The sequence below is a fragment of the Salvelinus fontinalis genome, unplaced genomic scaffold (genome assembly GCF_029448725.1).
Source record: "Salvelinus fontinalis isolate EN_2023a unplaced genomic scaffold, ASM2944872v1 scaffold_0286, whole genome shotgun sequence".
Lineage (NCBI taxonomy): Eukaryota > Metazoa > Chordata > Actinopteri > Salmoniformes > Salmonidae > Salvelinus > Salvelinus fontinalis.
The window spans coordinates 90,372-109,696 of NW_026600495.1; the positions used below are offsets into that span (position 1 = coordinate 90,372).

At 45.5% G+C, this 19,325-nt stretch overlaps 1 protein-coding gene across 1 annotated transcript in view; it reads left to right on the forward strand.

Moving 5' to 3' along the window:
• LOC129845393 (endophilin-A1-like) overlaps positions 1-8,326 on the forward strand; it is an 84,418-nt gene extending 76,092 nt beyond the window's left edge. Inside the window, exons 4-8 of the mRNA XM_055913306.1 lie at positions 890-961; positions 1,853-1,953; positions 5,289-5,392; positions 6,153-6,289; positions 7,657-8,326. Of these exons, the coding sequence (XP_055769281.1) occupies positions 890-961; positions 1,853-1,953; positions 5,289-5,392; positions 6,153-6,289; positions 7,657-7,853 (611 nt within the window). The 3' untranslated portion in view covers positions 7,854-8,326. The remainder of the gene's footprint in view (positions 1-889; positions 962-1,852; positions 1,954-5,288; positions 5,393-6,152; positions 6,290-7,656) is intronic.
• Positions 8,327-19,325: the final 10,999 nt, after the last annotated feature.

Below are 19,325 nucleotides of genomic sequence, written 5' to 3' on the forward strand. Positions count from 1 at the left end.
CAGGAAAATGACATCGAAGATACAGGTAGATATAACTTTATTGATGCGCTACAGAATCTACAGGAAAAATACATCAGAGATACAGGTAGATATAACTTTATTGATCCGCTACAGAATCTACAGGAAAAATACATCAGAGATACAGGTAGATATAACTTTATTGATCCGCTACAGAATCTACAGGAAAAATACATCAGAGATACAGGTAGATATAACTTTATTGATCCGCTACAGAATCTACAGGGAAAAATACATCAGAGATACAGGTAGATATAACTTTATTGATCCGCTACAGAATCTACCGGAAAAATACATCAGAGATACAGGTAGATATAACTTTATTGATCCGCTACAGAATCTACAGGGAAAATACATCAGAGATACAGGTAGATATAACTTTATTGATCCGCTACAGAATCTACAGGAAAAATACATCAGAGATACAGGTAGATATAACTTTATTGATCCACTACAGAATCTACAGGAAAAATACATCAGAGATACAGGTAGATATAACTTTATTGATCCGCTACAGAATCTACAGGAAAAAGACATTAGAGAAATAAATACAGGTAGATATCAGAACTTTATTGATCCACTACAGAACCTACAGGAAAAAGAATATCAGCAAATATTAAATATGTTAGATAAATGTTCAATATATGAATGTTAAAGAAATATTATCAGTAAACGTTACATCACTGTTAAATAAAGGTTGAATTATAAATACACGTTAAAGAACTTACATAAAGGAAGTTATTATTAAGTAAATAAAATAAATATTCAATTCATTTAAATCAATCTTAAATGAACTTCAATGAATGGGAAATAAAGCAGCTACATTTAAAAATCAATAAAGTGATTAATGAAGTAAATGAATAAAATATGTTGTTGTTTCAGCACCACCTGAAGAAGATGCAGGGACGCCGCCTGGACTTTGACTATAAGAAGAAACGGCACGGTAAAGGAGATGGGATTATTATTATTATTATCATTATTATTTATTAATATCATTATTATTATTATTAATTATTATTTATTATTATCATTATTATTATCATTATTTATTATTATTACTATTATTATTATTATTTATTATTATTATTATCATTATTTATTATTATTACTATTATTATCATTATTATTATTATAATTATTGTTATTATTTATTATTATTATTATCATTATTTATTATTATTACTATTAGAACATAAATACAACATGCAAGATTTTACTGAGTTACAGTTCATAGAAGGAAATCAGTCAATTGAAATACATTTATTAGGCCCTAATCTATGGATTTCACATGACTGCATGGAGGCCCAGCCATGGGTGGGCCTGGGAGGACATAGGCCCACCTCACTTGGGAGCCAGGTCCAGCCAATCAGAATGAGTTTTCCCCCACAAAGCGCTTTATTACAGACAGAGATAATACATTTCATCAGCTGTCCGGGCGGCTGGTCTCAGACGATCCCACAGGTGAAGAAGCCGAATGTGACGTTGTGTGACCAATTTGCACATTTTAGAGTGGCCTTTCGTTGTCCCCAGCACAAGGTGCACCTGTGTAATGATCATGTTGTTTGATCAGCTTCTTGATATGCCACACCTGTCAGGTGGATGGATTATCTTGTCAAAGGAGAAATGCTCAGTAAGAGGAAACACATCTAAAAGAAATAAGCTTTTTGTGCGTATGGAACATTTCTGGGATCTTTCATTTCAGCTCAGGAAACATGGGGGCAACACTTTACATGTTGCATTTATATTTTTGTTCGGTATGTTATTGTTATTATTACACTCTCAAATACAAACGCTGCTGTTTTTGTTATAATAAAAGCTTGTTATATAATTGTAGGTAAAGGGGTTCTGGAAGAGGAGATCACACAGGCGCTGGAGAAGTTTGATGAGTCCAAAGAGGTGGCAGAGCAGAGCATGTTCAACCTGCTGGAGAGTGATGTAAGTTGTCTCTGTCTCTCTCTCTTCTCTGTCCCTCTCTCCTCTCTGTCTCTCTCTCCTCTCTGTCCCTCTCTCCTCTCCATCTCTCCTCACCCTCTCTGTCTCTCTCTCCTCTCTGTCTCTCTCTCCTCTCTGTCTCTCTCTCCTCTCCATCTCTCCTCACCCTCTCTGTCTCTCTCTCCTCTCTGTCCCTCTCTCCTCTCTGTCTCTCTCTCCTCTCCATCTCTCCTCGCCCTCTCTGTCTCTCTATCTCTCTGTCTCTATCTCTCTGTCTCTCTCTCTCTGTCTCTCTCTCTCTCTGTCTCTCGCTCTGTCTGTCTCTCTGTCTCTCTGTCTCTCTGTCTGTCTGTCTGTCTGTCTGTCCTGTCTGTCTGTCTGTCTCTCTTTCTGTGTCTCCTCTCTGTCTCTCTCTCTCTTGTCTCTCTCGCTCTCTGTCTCTCTGTCTCTGTGTCTCTCTGTCTGTCTCTCTGTCTCTTTGTCTCTCTGTCTCTCTCTGTCTCTCTGTCTCTCTCTGTATCTCTCTGTCTCTCCCTGTCTCTCTCTGTCTCTCTCTGTCTCTGTCTCTCTCTGTTTCTCTCTGTCTCTCTCTGTCTCTCTCTGTCTCTCTCTGTCTCTCTCTGTTTCTCTCTCTCTGTCTCTCTCTGTCTCTCTGTCTCTCTGTCTCTCTCTGTCTCTGTGTCTCTGTCTCTCTCTCTCTCTCTGTCTCTCTCTCTCATTCTCTCTAGGGGTCTGGAGACAGGTTATTACATTAGAAATTACAAAAACACTAATACATTATTGACTAGACATTAATGATAAGATTGTCCACTACTAGTTTAAGTCTGTCCTCTCTCTCCTCATCTCTCTTCTCTCTCCTCCTCTCTCTCCTCCTCTCTTCCCTCTCCTCCTCTCTCTCCTCTCTCTCCTCTCTCCTCTCTCTCTCTCCATCTCTCCTCATCTCTCTTCTCTCTCCCCTCTCTTCTCTCTCTCCTCTCTCCTCTCTCCTCTCTTCTCTCTCCCCTCTCCTCCATCTCTCTTCTCTCTCCCTCTCCTCATCTCTCTTCTCTCTCCCCTCTCCTCACTCTCTCTTCTCTCTCTCCTCTCTCTCCTCTCTCCTCTCTCTCACTCTCTCCTCTCTCTCCTCTCTCCTCTCTTCTCTCTCTCCTCTCTTCTCTCTCTCCTCTCTCTCCTCTCTCTCCTCTCTCTCTCTCTCTCTCCTCTCTCCTCACCCTCTCTTCTCTCTCTCCTCTCTCCTCTCTCTCTTCTCTCTCCCCTCTCCTCTCTGTCTCTCTCTCCCCTCTCCTCATCTCTCTTCTCTCTCCCCTCTCCTCTCTCTCTTCTCTCTCTCTCCTCATCCTCTCTTCTCTCTCTCCTCTCTCCCTCTCTCCTCTCTCTCATCTCTCTTCTCTGTCCCCTCTCCTCTCTCTCTCTCTCCTCTCTCCCTCTCTCCTCTCTCTCTCTCCTCCCCTCTCTCTCTCTCTCTCCTCTCTGTCCCTCTCTCCTCTCTGTCTCTCTCTCCTCCATCTCATCCTCTCTCTTCTCTCTCCTCCTCTCTTCTCTCTCTCCTCCTCTCTCTCTCCTCTCTTCTCTCTCTCCCTCTCCTCATCTCTCTTCTCTCTCCGCTCTCTCATCTCTCTTCTCTCTCCCCTCTCCTCCATCTCTTTTCTCTCTCCCCTCTCCTCCATCTCTTTTCTCTCTCCCCTCTCTCTCTCTCTCTCTTCTCTCTCTCCTCTCTGTCTCTCTCTCCTCTCTCTCTCTCTCCTCCCCTCTCCTCATCTCTCTTCTCTCTCTCCCTCTGTCCCTCTCTCCTCTCTCTCTCTCTCTCTTCTCTCTCCCTCTCTCCTCTCTCTCTCTCTCTCTCCCTCTCTCCTCTCCATCTCTCTCCCCTCTCCTCATCTCTCTTCTCTGCTCCCCTCTCCTCTCGTCTCTCTCTCCTCTCCATCTCTCCTCGCCCTCTCTGTCTCTCTTCCTCTCTTCCCCTCTCCTCTCTGTCTCTCTCTCCCCTCTCGTCATCTCTCTCCTCTCTGCCCTCTCCTCATCTCTCTTCTCTCTCCCCTCTCTGTCTCTCTCTCCTCTCTGCCTCTCTCTCCTCTCTGTCCCTCTCTCCTCTCTGTCTCCTCTCCTCCATCTCTTGTCTCTCTCTCCTCTCCGTCCATCTCTCTCCTCTCTGTCTCTCTCTCCTCTCTGTCTCTCTCTCCTCTCTGTCCCTCTCTCCTCTCTGTCCCTCTCTCCTCTCTGTCTCTCTCTCCTCTCCATCTCTCCTCACCCTCTCTGTCTCTCTCTCCTCTCTGTCTCTCTCTCCTCTCTGTCTCTCTCTCCTCTCTGTCTCTCTCTCCTCTGTCTCTCTCTCCTCTCTGTCTCTCTCTCCTCTCTGTCCCCTCTCTTCTCTCTGTCTCTCTCTCCTCTCTGTCTCTCTCCCCTCTGTCTCTCTCTCCTCTCTGTCCCCCTCTCCTCTCTGTCTCTCTCTCCTCTCTGTCTCTCTCTCCTCTCTGTCCCTCTCCTCATCTCTCTGTCTCTCTCTCCTCTCCATCTCTCTCTCACCCTCTCTGTCTCTCTCTCCTCTCTGTCTCTCTCGCCTCTCCATCTCTCCTCACCCTCTCTGTCTCTCTCTCCTCTCTGTCTCTCTCTCCTCTCTATCTCTCTCTCCTCTCTGTCTCTCTCTCCTCTCTGTCTCTCTCTCCTCTCTGTCCCCCTCTTCTCTCTGTCTCTCTCTCCTCTCCATCTCTCCTCACCCTCTCTGTCTCTCTCTCCTCTCTGTCTCTCTCTCCTCTCCATCTCTCCTCACCCTCTCTGTCTCTCTCTCCTCTCTGTCTCTCTCTCCTCTCTGTCTCTCTCTCCTCTCTGTCTCTCTCTCCTCTCCATCTCTCCTCACCCTCTCTGTCTCTCTCTCCTCTCTGTCTCTCTCTCCTCTCTGTCTCTCTCTCCTCTCTGTCTCTCTCTCCTCTCTGTCCCCCTCTTCTCTCTGTCTCTCTCTCCTCTCTGTCTCTCTCTCCTCTCTGTCTCTCTCTCCTCTCTGTCCCTCTCTCCTCTCTGTCCCCCTCTCCTCTCTGTCTCTCTCTCCTCTCCGTCTCTCCTCACCCTCTCTGTCTCTCTCTCCTCTCTGTCTCTCTCTCCTCTCCATCTCTCCTCACCCTCTCTGTCTCTCTCTCCTCTCTGTCTCTCTCTCCTCTCTGTCTCTCTCTCCTCTCTGTCTCTCTCTCCTCTCTGTCTCTCTCTCCTCTCTGTCTCTCTCTCCTCTCTGTCTTTCTCTCCTCTCCATCTCTCCTCACCCTCTCTCTCTCTGTTGTTGGATCCGTTTGAGTAGGTGAGTCAGGTAGCAAACTAACTTTAAGGAGACACTCTTTCCCTGTGTGTAGATTGAGCAGGTGAGTCAGCTAGCAGCGTTGGTCCAGGCCCAGTTGGAGTATCACAGACAAGCTACAGAAATACTACAGCAGCTCTCCAGTAAGCTGCACGAGAGGTCAGTCACACACACACACACACACACACACACACACACACACACAGACACACACACACACACACACACACACACACACACACACACACACACACACACACACACACAGTCACACACACACACAGTCACACACTCACTCACACACACACACACACACACACACAGTCACACACTCACTCACACACACACAGTCACACACACACAGAGACATACACACACACAGACACAGACACACACACACACAGTCACACACTCACTCACACACACACACACACACACAGTCACACACACACAGAGACATACACACACACACACAGTCACACACACACAGAGACATACACACACACAGACACAGACACACACACAGACACACACAGACACACACAGACACACACACACACAGACACACACACAGACACACACACAGACACACACAGACACACACAGACACACACACACAGACACACACACAGACACACACAGACACACACACACAGACACACACACACACACACACACACACACACACACACACACACACACACACACAGACACACACACAGACACAGACACACAGACAGACACTAGGGCTGGGAAGGCACTCTGTAGTGTTGACATCTAATATTTTTATGGTTAACCCTGTGCATGTCGGCTCAAATGTGAACGAGCTTTGAACGTCTCGCTATAACACGCCTGAGACCCTGCCCTGTGTTTTATACTGACGTTGTGGTGTGTTGACCTCTGACCTCTCTCTCTCCAGGATCCGGGAGGCACAGGAGAAACCCAGGAAGGAGTATGTTCCTAAACCCCGGATGGTCCTGGAGCTGCTCCCCCCCAGCGACAGCCACAATGGGGGGCTCAACACCACCAAGTCCCCTGGCCCCGCGCGCACCCCCGGTGAGAAAACACAACACAGGACGGACGCAGGCACTCAGAATCACAGATCCACGTACAAACAAAGATTCACAGACTCATGTACAGACTCACAGATCCACGTACAGACTCACAGATCCACGTACAGACTCACAGATCCACCTACAGACACACAGACTCACAGATCCATGTACAGACACACAGACTCACAGATCCACCTACAGACACACAGACTCACAGATCCACGTACAGACTCACAGATCCACGTACAGACTCACAGATCCACGTACAGACACACAGATCCACGTACAGACTCACAGATCCACGTACAGACACACAGATCCACGTACAGACTCACAGATCCACCTACAGACACACAGACTCACAGATCTACGTACAGACTCACAGATCCACGTACAGACTCACAGATCCACGTACAGACTCACAGATCCACGTACAGACTCACAGATCCACGTCCAGACTCACAGATCCACGTCCAGACTCACAGATCCACGTCCAGACTCACAGATCCACGTACAGACTCACAGACCCACGTACAGACTCACAGATCCACAGACCCACGTACAGACTCACAGATCCACGTACAGACACACAGACTCACAGATCCACGTCCAGACTCACAGATCCACGTACAGACTCACAGATCCACGTTCAGACTCACAGATCCACGTCCAGACTCACAGATCCACGTCCAGACTCACAGATCCACGTCCAGACACACAGATCCACGTCCAGACACACAGATCCACGTACAGACTCACAGATCCACGTACAGACTCACAGATCCACGTCCAGACTCACAGATCCATGTACAGACTCACAGATCCACGTACAGACACACAGATCCATGTACAGACTCACAGATCCACGTACAGACACACAGACTCACAGATCCACGTACAGACTCACAGACCCACGTACAGACTCACAGACTCATAGATCCGCGTACAGACTCACAGACTCACGTCCAGACTCACAGATCCACGCACAGACACACTCACAGTCGGCCTCTCTCTGTCTGTCTGTCGGTCTCTCCCTCTCTCTGTCTCTGTCTCTCTCTGTCTCTGTCACTCTCTGTCTCTGTCTCTCTCTCTCTCTCTCTCTCTCTCTGTCTCTCCCTCTCTGTCTCTGTCTCTCCCTCTCTCTCTCTCTCTCTGTCTCTCTGTCTCTCTGTCTCTCCCTCTCTCTCTCTCTCTCTCTGTCTCTGTCTCTGTCTCTCTCTGTCTCTCTCTCTCTCTCTCTCTCTCTCTCTCTCTCTCTCTGTCTCTCTCTCTCTCTCTCTCTCTCTCTGTCTCTCTCTCTCTCTCTCTCTCTCTCTCTCTCTCTCTCTCTCTGTCTCCTTCTCTCCACCCTTCCCCTCTCTCCCCCAGCTCCAATGGACCAACCTTGCTGCCGGGCGTTGTATGACTTTGTGCCGGAAAACGAGGGTGAGCTGGGCTTCAAAGATGGTGAAATCATCACCCTAACCAATCAGATCGATGATAACTGGTACGAGGGCATGGTCAATGGCCAATCAGGTTTCTTCCCCATCAACTACGTGGATATCCTGGTTCCACTTCCTCATTAGGCCACCCGCCCTCACCCAATCTTCACCCCACTCCCTGCCGGGGGCCCCAGCCTCTGCCCCGCCTCTGCCCCGCCTCTTCCCAGCCTCTGCCCGGCCTAATCCACTCCTTCTTCTTCGTGCTTGTGTGAGTGCAACTGCTTTTTCACAAAGAACTACAACTGTGAGGAAAAAGGGACTACAATTGTATAGGATTCTGCAAGAAGAAGAAGAAGAAGAATGAGGGATAAGTGAGGTGGTTGAACTCCTAACTGAAGACTGGTGGAAACAGAGTAGTGAGATGGTTGAACTAACTGAAGACTGGTGGAAACAGAGTAGTGAGATGGTTGAACCCCTAACTGAAGACTGGTGGAAACAGAGTAGTGAGATGGTTGAACTAACTGAAGACTGGTGGTAACAGAGTAGTGAGATGGTTGAACTCCTAACTGAAGACTGGTGGAAACAGAGTAGTGAGATGGTTGAACCCCTAACTGAAGACTGGTGGAAACAGAGTAGTGAGATGGTTGAACCCCTAACTGAAGACTGGTGGAAACAGAGTAGTGAGATGGTTGAACCCCTAACTGAAGACTGGTGGAAACAGAGTAGTGGGGTGGTTGAACTCCTAACTGAAGACTGGTGGAAACAGAGTAGTGAGATGGTTGAACTAACTGAAGACTGGTGGAAACAGAGTAGTGAGATGGTTGAACTAACTGAAGACTGGTGGAAACAGAGTAGTGAGATGGTTGAACCCCTAACTGAAGACTGGTGGAAACAGACTAGTGAGATGGTTGAACCCCTAACTGAAGACTGGTGGAAACAGAGTAGTGAGATGGTTGACCCCCTAACTGAAGACTGGTGGAATCAGAGTAGTGAGATGGTTGAACTAACTGAAGACTGGTGGAAACAGAGTAGTGAGATGGTTGAACTAACTGAAGACTGGTGGAAACAGAGTAGTGAGATGGTTGAACTAACTGAAGACTGGTGGAAACAGAGTAGTGAGATGGTTGAACCCCTAACTGAAGACTGGTGGAAACAGACTAGTGAGATGGTTGAACCCCTAACTGAAGACTGGTGGAAACAGAGTAGTGAGATGGTTGACCCCCTAACTGAAGACTGGTGGAATCAGAGTAGTGAGATGGTTGAACTAACTGAAGACTGGTGGAAACAGAGTAGTGAGATGGTTGACCCCCTAACTGAAGACTGGTGGAATCAGAGTAGTGAGATGGTTGAACTAACTGAAGACTGGTGGAAACAGAGTAGTGAGATGGTTGAACTAACTGAAGACTGGTGGAAACAGAGTCGTGAGATGGTTGAACTAACTGAAGACTGGTGGTAACAGAGTAGTGGGGTGGTTGAACTCCTAACTGAAGACTGGTGGAAACAGAGTAGTGAGATGGTTGAACTAACTGAAGACTGGTGGAAACAGAGTAGTGAGATGGTTGAACTAACTGAAGACTGGTGGAAACAGAGTAGTGAGATGGTTGAACTAACTGAAGACTGGTGGAAACAGAGTAGTGAGATGGTTGAACCCCTAACTGAAGACTGGTGGAATCAGAGTAGTGAGATGGTTGAACTAACTGAAGACTGGTGGAAACAGAGTAGTGAGATGGTTGAACTAACTGAAGACTGGTGGAAACAGAGTAGTGAGATGGTTGAACCCCTAACTGAAGACTGGTGGAAACAGAGTAGTGAGATGGTTGAACCCCTAACTGAAGACTGGTGGAAACAGAGTAGTGAGATGGTTGAACTAACTGAAGACTGGTGGAAACAGAGTAGAGAGATGGTTGAACTAACTGAAGACTGGTGGTAACAGAGTAGTGAGATGGTTGAACTAACTGAAGACTGGTGGAAACAGAGTAGTGAGATGGTTGAACCCCTAACTGAAGACTGGTGGAAACAGAGTAGTGGGATGGTTGAACCCCTAACTGAAGACTGGTGGAAACAGAGTAGTGAGATGGTTGAACCCTTAACTGAAGACTGGTGGAAACAGAGTAGTGAGATGGTTGAACCCCTAACTGAAGACTGGTGGAAACAGAGTAGTGAGATGGTTGAACCCCTAACTGAAGACTGGTGGAAACAGAGTAGTGAGATGGTTGAACTAACTGAAGACTGGTGGAAACAGAGTAGTGAGATGGTTGAACTAACTGAAGACTGGTGGAAACAGAGTAGTGAGATGGTTGAAATAACTGAAGACTGGTGGTAACAGAGTAGTGAGATGGTTGAACCCCTAACTGAAGACTGGTGGTAACAGAGTAGTGAGATGGTTGAACCCCTAACTGAAGACTGGTGGAAACAGAGTAGTGAGGTGGTTGAACCCCTAACTGAAGACTGGTGGTAACAGAGTAGTGAGATGGTTGAACTAACTGAAGACTGGTGGAAACAGAGTAGTGAGATGGTTGAACCCCTAACTGAAGACTGGTGGAAACAGAGGAGTGAGATGGTTGAACTAAATGAAGACTGGTGGTAACAGAGTAGTGAGATGGTTGAACCCCTAACTGAAGACTGGTGGGAACAGAGTAGTGAGATGGTTGAACTAACTGAAGACTGGTGGTAACAGAGTAGTGAGATGGTTGAACCCCTAACTGAAGACTGGTGGAAACAGAGTAGTGAGATGGTTGAACCCCTAACTGAAGACTGGTGGAAACAGAGTAGTGAGATGGTTGAACTAACTGAAGACTGGTGGAAACAGAGTAGTGAGATGGTTGAACTAACTGAAGACTGGTGGAAACAGAGTAGTGAGATGGTTGAAATAACTGAAGACTGGTGGTAACAGAGTAGTGAGATGGTTGAACCCCTAACTGAAGACTGGTGGTAACAGAGTAGTGAGATGGTTGAACCCCTAACTGAAGACTGGTGGAAACAGAGTAGTGAGGTGGTTGAACCCCTAACTGAAGACTGGTGGTAACAGAGTAGTGAGATGGTTGAACTAACTGAAGACTGGTGGAAACAGAGTAGTGAGATGGTTGAACCCCTAACTGAAGACTGGTGGAAACAGAGGAGTGAGATGGTTGAACTAAATGAAGACTGGTGGTAACAGAGTAGTGAGATGGTTGAACCCCTAACTGAAGACTGGTGGGAACAGAGTAGTGAGATGGTTGAACTAACTGAAGACTGGTGGTAACAGAGTAGTGAGATGGTTGAACCCCTAACTGAAGACTGGTGGAAACAGAGTAGTGAGATGGTTGAACCCCTAACTGAAGACTGGTGGAAACAGAGTAGTGGGGTGGTTGAACCCCTAACTGAAGACTGGTGGAAACAGAGTAGTGAGATGGTTGAACCCCTAACTGAAGACTGGTGGAAACAGAGTAGTGAGATGGTTGAACCCCTAACTGAAGACTGGTGGAAACAGAGTAGTGAGATGGTTAAACCCCTAACTGAAGACTGGTGGAAACAGAGTAGTGAGATGGTTGAACTAACTGAAGACTGGTGGTAACAGAGTAGTGAGATGGTTGAACCCCTAACTGAAGACTGGTGGAAACAGAGTCGTGAGATGGTTGAACCCCTAACTGAAGACTGGTGGTAACAGAGTAGTGAGATGGTTGAACCCCTAACTGAAGACTGGTGGTAACAGAGTAGTGAGATTGTTGAACTAACTGAAGACTGGTGGAAACAGAGTAGTGAGATGGTTGAACCCTAACTGAAGACTGGTGGAAACAGAGTAGTGAGATGGTTGAACCCCTAACTGAAGACTGGTGGAAACAGACTAGTGAGATGGTTGAACTAACTGAAGACTGGTGGAAACAGAGTAGTGAGATGGTTGAACTAACTGAAGACTGGTGGAAACAGAGTAGTGAGATGGTTGAACTAACTGAAGACTGGTGGAAACAGAGTAGTGAGATGGTTGAACCCCTAACTGAAGACTGGTGGTAACAGAGTAGTGAGATGGTTGAACCCCTAACTGAAGACTGGTGGAAACAGAGTAGTGAGATGGTTGAACCCCTAACTGAAGACTGGTGGAAACAGAGTAGTGAGATGGTTGAACCCCTAACTGAAGACTGGTGGAAACAGAGTAGTGGGATGGTTGAACCCCTAACTGAAGACTGGTGGAAACAGAGTAGTGAGATGGTTGAACCCCTAACTGAAGACTGGTGGAAACAGAGAAGTGAGATGGTTGAACCCCTAACTGTAGACTGGTGGAAACAGAGTAGTGAGATGGTTGAACTAACTGAAGACTGGTGGAAACAGAGTATGGAAACAGAGTAGTGGGATGGTTGAACCCCTAACTGAAGACTGGTGGAAACAGAGTAGTGAGATGGTTGAACCCCTAACTGAAGACTGGTGGTAACAGAGAAGTGAGATGGTTGAACCCCTAACTGAAGACTGGGGGAAACAGAGTAGTGAGATGGTTGAACCCCTAACTGAAGACTGGGGGAAACAGAATAGTGGGATGGTTGAACCCCTAACTGAAGACTGGTGGAAACAGAGTAGTGAGATGGTTGAACCCCTAACTGAAGACTGGTGGTAACAGAGAAGTGAGATGGTTGAACCCCTAACTGAAGACTGGTGGTAACAGAGAAGTGAGATGGTTGAACCCCTAACTGAAGACTGGGGGAAACAGAGTAGTGAGGTGGTTGAACCCCTAACTGAAGACTGGTGGAAACAGAGTAGTGAGATGGTTGACTACAGAAACATAGATGGATAAATATCTATACACAGTATGTATCTATAGTTGTGTGTACTGTAATAGGTTCCAGTGTATTGCATGCTGGGACAAGCCATTAAAGGTTAATAAAGAGAACTGTAACATGATGCCGGTTGTAATCCAAGGTTGTTGTTTTTTGGCATGAATGTTGTTCTGGAAGCAGCTCTGCAGAATGGTCACCAGCTGGCACAGCCACAAAGTCATAACATCGGAGTTTGATCCTAACCTTAAGCACACTGAAAACCTTAATGCCTAACCTTAAATTATATATGTATATACAGTATATAGCCAATTTTGACTTTGCAGCTGGTCCATCTAGTGGAAATCGCTCAGTTCTGCCTCCAAGGCAAGATTCACGACAATAAACGTCAACCTGCGTTGTAAATGATGATGACGATGATGTTACAGATGCTTTGTTGTTATAGGCTTGTTGTGTTCTGTTGTGACCCTGTTTCCTGATGCGCGTTATATCACGAGAGACCTGATTTCTCTGTCCGACGGAGTCAATACAGCTGTCCAGTGGCTGTGTCAGTCACAGACCCTCGGATGCATCCAAAATAGCACCCTATTCCCTATTATAGTGCACTACTTTAGACCAGGACTGGCACCCTATTCCCTATTATAGTGCACTACTTTAGACCAGGACTGGCACCCTATTCCCGATATAGTGCACTACTTTAGACCAGGACTGGCACCCTATTCCCTATATAGTGCACTACTTTTGATTGGAGGGACTGGAGGAGAGTAGCTAGGTTGTTGGTGTTATTACACATTGGCTGATTGGGTCCTCTGTTGAGAAGAGGGACTACGTGACTTGAGATGGACGGAGGTGAGTTGACAGTCAGTTTGATTTTATTTTTATTTAACTAGGCAAGTCGGTGAAGAACAAATACTTATTTACATTGACGACCTACCCCCCCGGGCCAAACCCGGACGACGCTGGGCCAACTGTGCGCCGCTCTATGGGACTACCAATCTCAGGGCCGGATGTGACACAGCCTGGATTTGAACCAGGGACTGTAGTGACGCCACTCGGGAGCCCCGTTATCTCTGCCGTGCAGCATTCGACTGTTTCAGAGTAAAAGTCCCCTCCCACTGGGAAAATATGTCATTTCAGAGTAAAAGTCCCCTCCCACTAGGAAAAGATGTCATTTCAGAGTAAAAGTCCCCTCCCACTGGGAAAATATGTCATTTCAGAGTAAAAGTCCCCTCCCACTGGCAAAAGATGTTATTTCAGTGTAAAAGTCCCCTCCCACTGGGAAAAGTTGTCAATTCAACATCTATTCCACGTTGAACGTCATTTTTAATTGAAATAGCGTTGACGCAACGTTGATTCAACCAGCCCAAGCGAGGTACATGGTATGAAGAGACCGAGCGGGCCGGGTCTGTTTTACAAGGTCAGGTCTGCGTCTGAAATGGTACCCTGATATCAAAGTAGTCCCCTATTCCCTCAATGCTGGACACCCAAAGCACCTGCGCTCTCTCTCTCTCTGGTTCACAATATGGGTGGTAAAGAATGGTTTTGAGCCTGCGTGCATTCAAAATAGAACCCTATTCCTTATATAATGCATTACATTTGACCAGACCCCCCCCCCCCCCCCCCCCCCCCCCCACCACAATAGACTCTGGTCAAAAGTAGGGCACAATTTTTAATGCACGCCCCAGTCTGTTAAGCTCCTACTGAGATAGCTGTATAAATCCCAGCGTGTCTGAAACCAGAGAGCTGAGAGCTGGTTTCAAGCGCAGGGCGCAGCAGGTGTTTATTTGTAAAGGACCACAGGAGGAGCCAGGTAGCTGGGTCCAGGGGCAGGCAGAAGGTCATACACAGGAGGAGGCAGGTAGCTGGGTCCAGGAGGAGGCAGGTAGCCGGGTCCAGGGGCAGGCAGAAGGTCATACACAGGAGGAGGCAGGTAGCTGGGTCCAGGGACAGGCAGAAGGTCATACACAGGAGGAGGCAGGTAGCCGGGTCCAGGGGCAGGCAGAAGGTCATACACAGGAGGAGGCAGGTAGCTGGGTCCAGGGGCAGGCAGAAGGTCATACACAGGAGGAGGCAGGTAGCTAGGTCTAGGGGCAGGCAGAAGGTCATACACAGGAGGCAGGTAGCTAGGTCTAGGGGCAGGCAAAAAGGCATACACAGGAGGAGGCAGGTAGATGGGTCCAGGGGCAGGCAGAAGGTCATACACAGGGGGTCCAAAAAGGCAACAGTACAGGCAGGGAAAAGGCTAGTAACGTCGTCCGGGAGATAGGCTGAGGTACAGGAAATCCGATAGCCTAAGGTACAGGCAGGGAATAGGCAAAAAGCATCGTTAGTGAGGCAGGCAAAAACTATCATACACAGGAGGCGTAAATTACAGGAAACCGCTTCGCAAAGACGTGTGTCATAAAACAATCAATACCTCACAATGATGGGGTGCAAAGAACAACTAAATAGTGTGTGATAATGACACACAGGTGTGTGTGAACAGGTGATCAGATTTCAGGTGATTGGGATCTGGAGAGTGAGCTGCGTTCAGGGGATCTACGTATTTGAGAGTGTGAGTCGGAAGCAGACTTTACAGCAATAGGACCACCACAGTACTTTTCTTTATACAATTCATGAAAATAATCGTATTTATTAGTAATCAACATATGTAAATGAATTATTATACTAGCTTTTTCCTGTGTTACCACAAACAAAACAGCTGTTTAGTATTTGTAAGTATTGATCATTCCTATATGAGGTAAATGTTTCACTGAATGATGTATGTAATATACTTACATGCCCCTTTTTTAAGGGCTGACAGACTATTTGTATTCAAGATATTTGAAAGGAGTCACAGAATCATTTTACCATCCCGTAACGTACAAACATTACCACAGAATCATATTACCATCCTGTAACGTACAGCCATTAACACAGAATCATATTACCATCCTGTAACGTACAGCCATTAACACAGAATCATATTACCATCCTGTAACGTACAGCCATTAACACAGAATCATATTACCATCCTGTAACGTACAGACATTAACACAGAATCATATTACCATCCTGTAACGTACAGACATTAACACAGAATCATATTACCATCCTGTAACATACAGACATTAACACAGAATCATATTACCATCCTGTAACGTACAGACATTAACACAGAATCATAATCATAATTTGAAATCTACTGGCCCAGAACCACAGATATCTATGAGTATTCTAACCTAGAATGGAACTTACATTTGGAACTCGAGAATTCTAGATTAACAGAGCTTGCCTTTCTATCTGTTACACCTAGCAGTGTCTCTGGGTCTGGCTAGCCATACCTGTAACACTATAGACACAACCACAGTATCTACACTAGCCCTGTGGGATGGGAGCCAGGCTATGTTGTAAAGGCTATGTTGTAGGATGTGGAAGTGTAACGGATGTGAAATGGCTAGCTAGTTAGCGGGTACGCGCTAGTAGCGTTTCAATCAGTTACGTCACTTACTCTGAAACCTAGAAGTAGGGTTGCCCCTTGCTCTGCAAGGGCCGCGGCTTTTGTGGAGCGATGGGTAACGACGCTTCGTGGGTGTCAGTTGTTGATGTGTGCAGAGGGTCCCTGGTTCGCGCCCGTGTCGGGGCGAGGGGACGGTTTAAAGTTATACTGTTACAGAAGCAGGGCTATGTTGTAGGATGTGGGTGCAGGGCTATGGTTAATATCACCAGGTGTGTGATATTAATTATTAGTTAGAACAGAAAAGCAGCCGACCTCGTAGGGGTCAGAGTTGAATAGCCCTTGGAAAAGGGTACCATTTTAACACCCTGGTTGGTTGTTGCTGTATTTGCTTTGAAAACAGAAATATTCTTGATAGAATTATCAGCCTTGGAGATTAAGTGAAAATACACATTCTCTTTCTCTCTGAACAAGTTGACTTGACGATCTTCAATAATAAAAAAAAATCAATGACGAGGCAATAATCAATGTCAACATTTTAATAACCAATGTCAACGTTTTAATAACCAATGTCAACGTTTTAATAACCAATGTCAACGTTTTAATAACCAATGTCAACGTTTTAATAACCAATGTCGACGTTTTAATAACCAATGTCAACGTTTTAATAACCAATGTCGACGTTTTAATAACCAATGTCAACGTTTTAATAACCAATGTCGACGTTTTAATAACCAATGTCGACGTTTTAATAACCAATGTCAACATTTTAACAACCGATCAATAGAAATACTGAGGGCTGTCTTGAGAGAGGCTGTCGAACTGTAGATGTCTCTGTCTATTCTGTATGTATCTCTACACGTGTCATGATGTTTTCTCTTTGCATCTTAAATGGCACCCTCTTCACTATATAGTGAACTACTTTTGACCAGTGGCCTGTTCAACAGTAGTGCACTATATAGGGAATATAATGCCAATGGGCCCTGGTCAGTAGTAGTGCACTATATAGGGAATATAATGCCAATGGGCCCTGGTCAGTAGTAGTGCACTATTTAGGGAATATAATGCCAATGGGCCCTGGTCAGTAGTAGTGCACTATATAGGGAATATAATGCCAATGGGCCCTGGTCAGTAGTAGTGCACTATATAGGGAATATAATGCCAATGGGCCCTGGTCAGTAGTAGTGCACTATATAGGGAATATAATGCCAATGGGCCCTGGTCAGTAGTAGTGCACTATATAGGGAATATAATGCCAATGGGCCCTGGTCAGTAGTAGTGCACTATATAGGGAATATAATGCCAATGGGCCTTGGTCAGTAGTAGTGCACTATATAGGGAATATAATGCCAATGGGCCCTGGTCAGTAGTAGTGCACTATATAGGGAATATAATGCCAATGGGCCCTGGTCAGTAGTAGTGCACTATATAGGGAATATAATGCCAATGGGCCCTGGTCAGTAGTAGTGCACTATATAGGGAATATAATGCTATTTGGGATACACACTCTGTCTCCTTCCTACTGTATGTGTCAGTACTTTCCTTATGGTCTAATACACAGTTAAGACCTATAGGCCAAAGGGCCTTACAATAACAGTGTTATAAGAAGCACAACTTAGATTAGAGACCGAGCAGTGTTCAGTATGAAGAAAGTACAGTAGAACGTCTGGTACGGAGTATAGCTGCAGCTTTTTGGGGTTGTCCAAGGCAATCCAGTGGTCTGAAATCTCTCCCTATTCTTTTTTTGTAGTACTAGTTGAAAGTAGTGTACTATGTAGGAGATAGGGGAACATTTTGGAGGAACTTTAACCCAGGATTTCCTGCTGTGATGGTTTTGACGTGTTTTATTTATTGAACTATTCATTTGTCTGAGGTGTTTGAGCCGCTATGGTGCATACGCATGTTATTAACCTCAGTGAGGACTGTACAGACTATATCTATCTGTGTTGGTTTGTGTTCCACCATAGAATTAGAATGAATTAGGATTCCAGAATTAGAATTCTAATTCCGTGGTTTCCACCCTGTGTGTGTGTGTGTGTGTGTGTGTGTGTGTGTGTGTGTGTGTGTGTGTGTGTGTGTGTGTGTGTGTGTGTGTGTGTGTGTGTGTGTGTGTGTGTGTGTGTGTGTGTGTGTGTGTGTGTGTGTGTGTGTGTACAGTATCTGCCTGTTGTATCAATCAGGATTTTGATAGAGAGGAGGGAGGGTGGGATAGAGAGGAGGGAGGGTGGGATAGAGAGGTGTTGCTGTTCCTCTCCTATGCTGGACCACCAACCCATGATCTGACAATGTATGTTGTGAGATGATGAATACAATATAGTTATGTGACTTGTTCAAATAAACACTATGACACAAAAACTGGATTGGATCTCTAGTGTCTCTCTTAAGCGCACACAAAATTTACATTTTACATTTAAGTCATTTAGCAGACGCTCTTATCCAGAGCGACTTACAAGTACATATATTCAAACTTTTTTGTACTGGCCCCCCGTGGGAATCGAACCCACAACCCTGGCATTGCAAGCGCCATGCTCTACCAACTGAGCTACACGGGACTAAAAATGTTGTTTGAATTACGGACTGCAGCTTTAAAACAGTGACAGCAGCAATAAACAACAGTAGGCTACAGTAATGCACACTGAAAGAGACTTGAAAAGTAAAAGGTGTGAAGATATGGCATAGAACTCCAGTGCTGGTGAATATTCCAAATCAGAATAGTGGAACCCCGTGGAACATCAAAAGCCAAATGGTTTCATATCACAATTTCATACCATAGAACTGGAGATATTTCCAAATCGTAATTCTATGGTTCCAACTCCAGAAAGTTCCATAGTAGGCTATTATTGTACTTCGGAACTGAAGGCCTGAGAAGAGTCCATGGCCACGCAAATGCGACAGCAACAATGCCACCGTGTGGTAACAACTGATATTGCATCAACATTGCTGGCAACAAAGAACTTGTGTTTAGTGAGTCTGCCAGATCAGAGGCAATATGGATGACCAGGGATGTTCTCTTGATAAGTGCCCGATGTTGACAATTTTCCTGTCCTGCTAATCATTCAAAATCTAACGAGTACTTTTGGGTGCCGGGGAAAATGTACGGAGTAAAAAGTACATTATTTTTTTTAGGAATGTAGTAAAGTAAAAGTTGTGAAAATATATAAATAATAAAGTAAAATACAGATACCATAAAAAACGACTTAAGTAGTACTTTAAAGTATTTTTACTTAAGATCTTTAAACCGCTGCCAATACACAGACTCACGATTTTGTGTCCCAGAGCTAGATGCAGCTTATAGCTGAAATCAGAACTTACAATACTTGCGATGCATTAAAAAGTACGACGGATAAACAAGCAAGTGTTTGTTTCTTGGCTATTTGGGAGAGAATTTGAGCGTTGTTATTATTATTACTACTGTATAAATTAAATCGAACATAATTC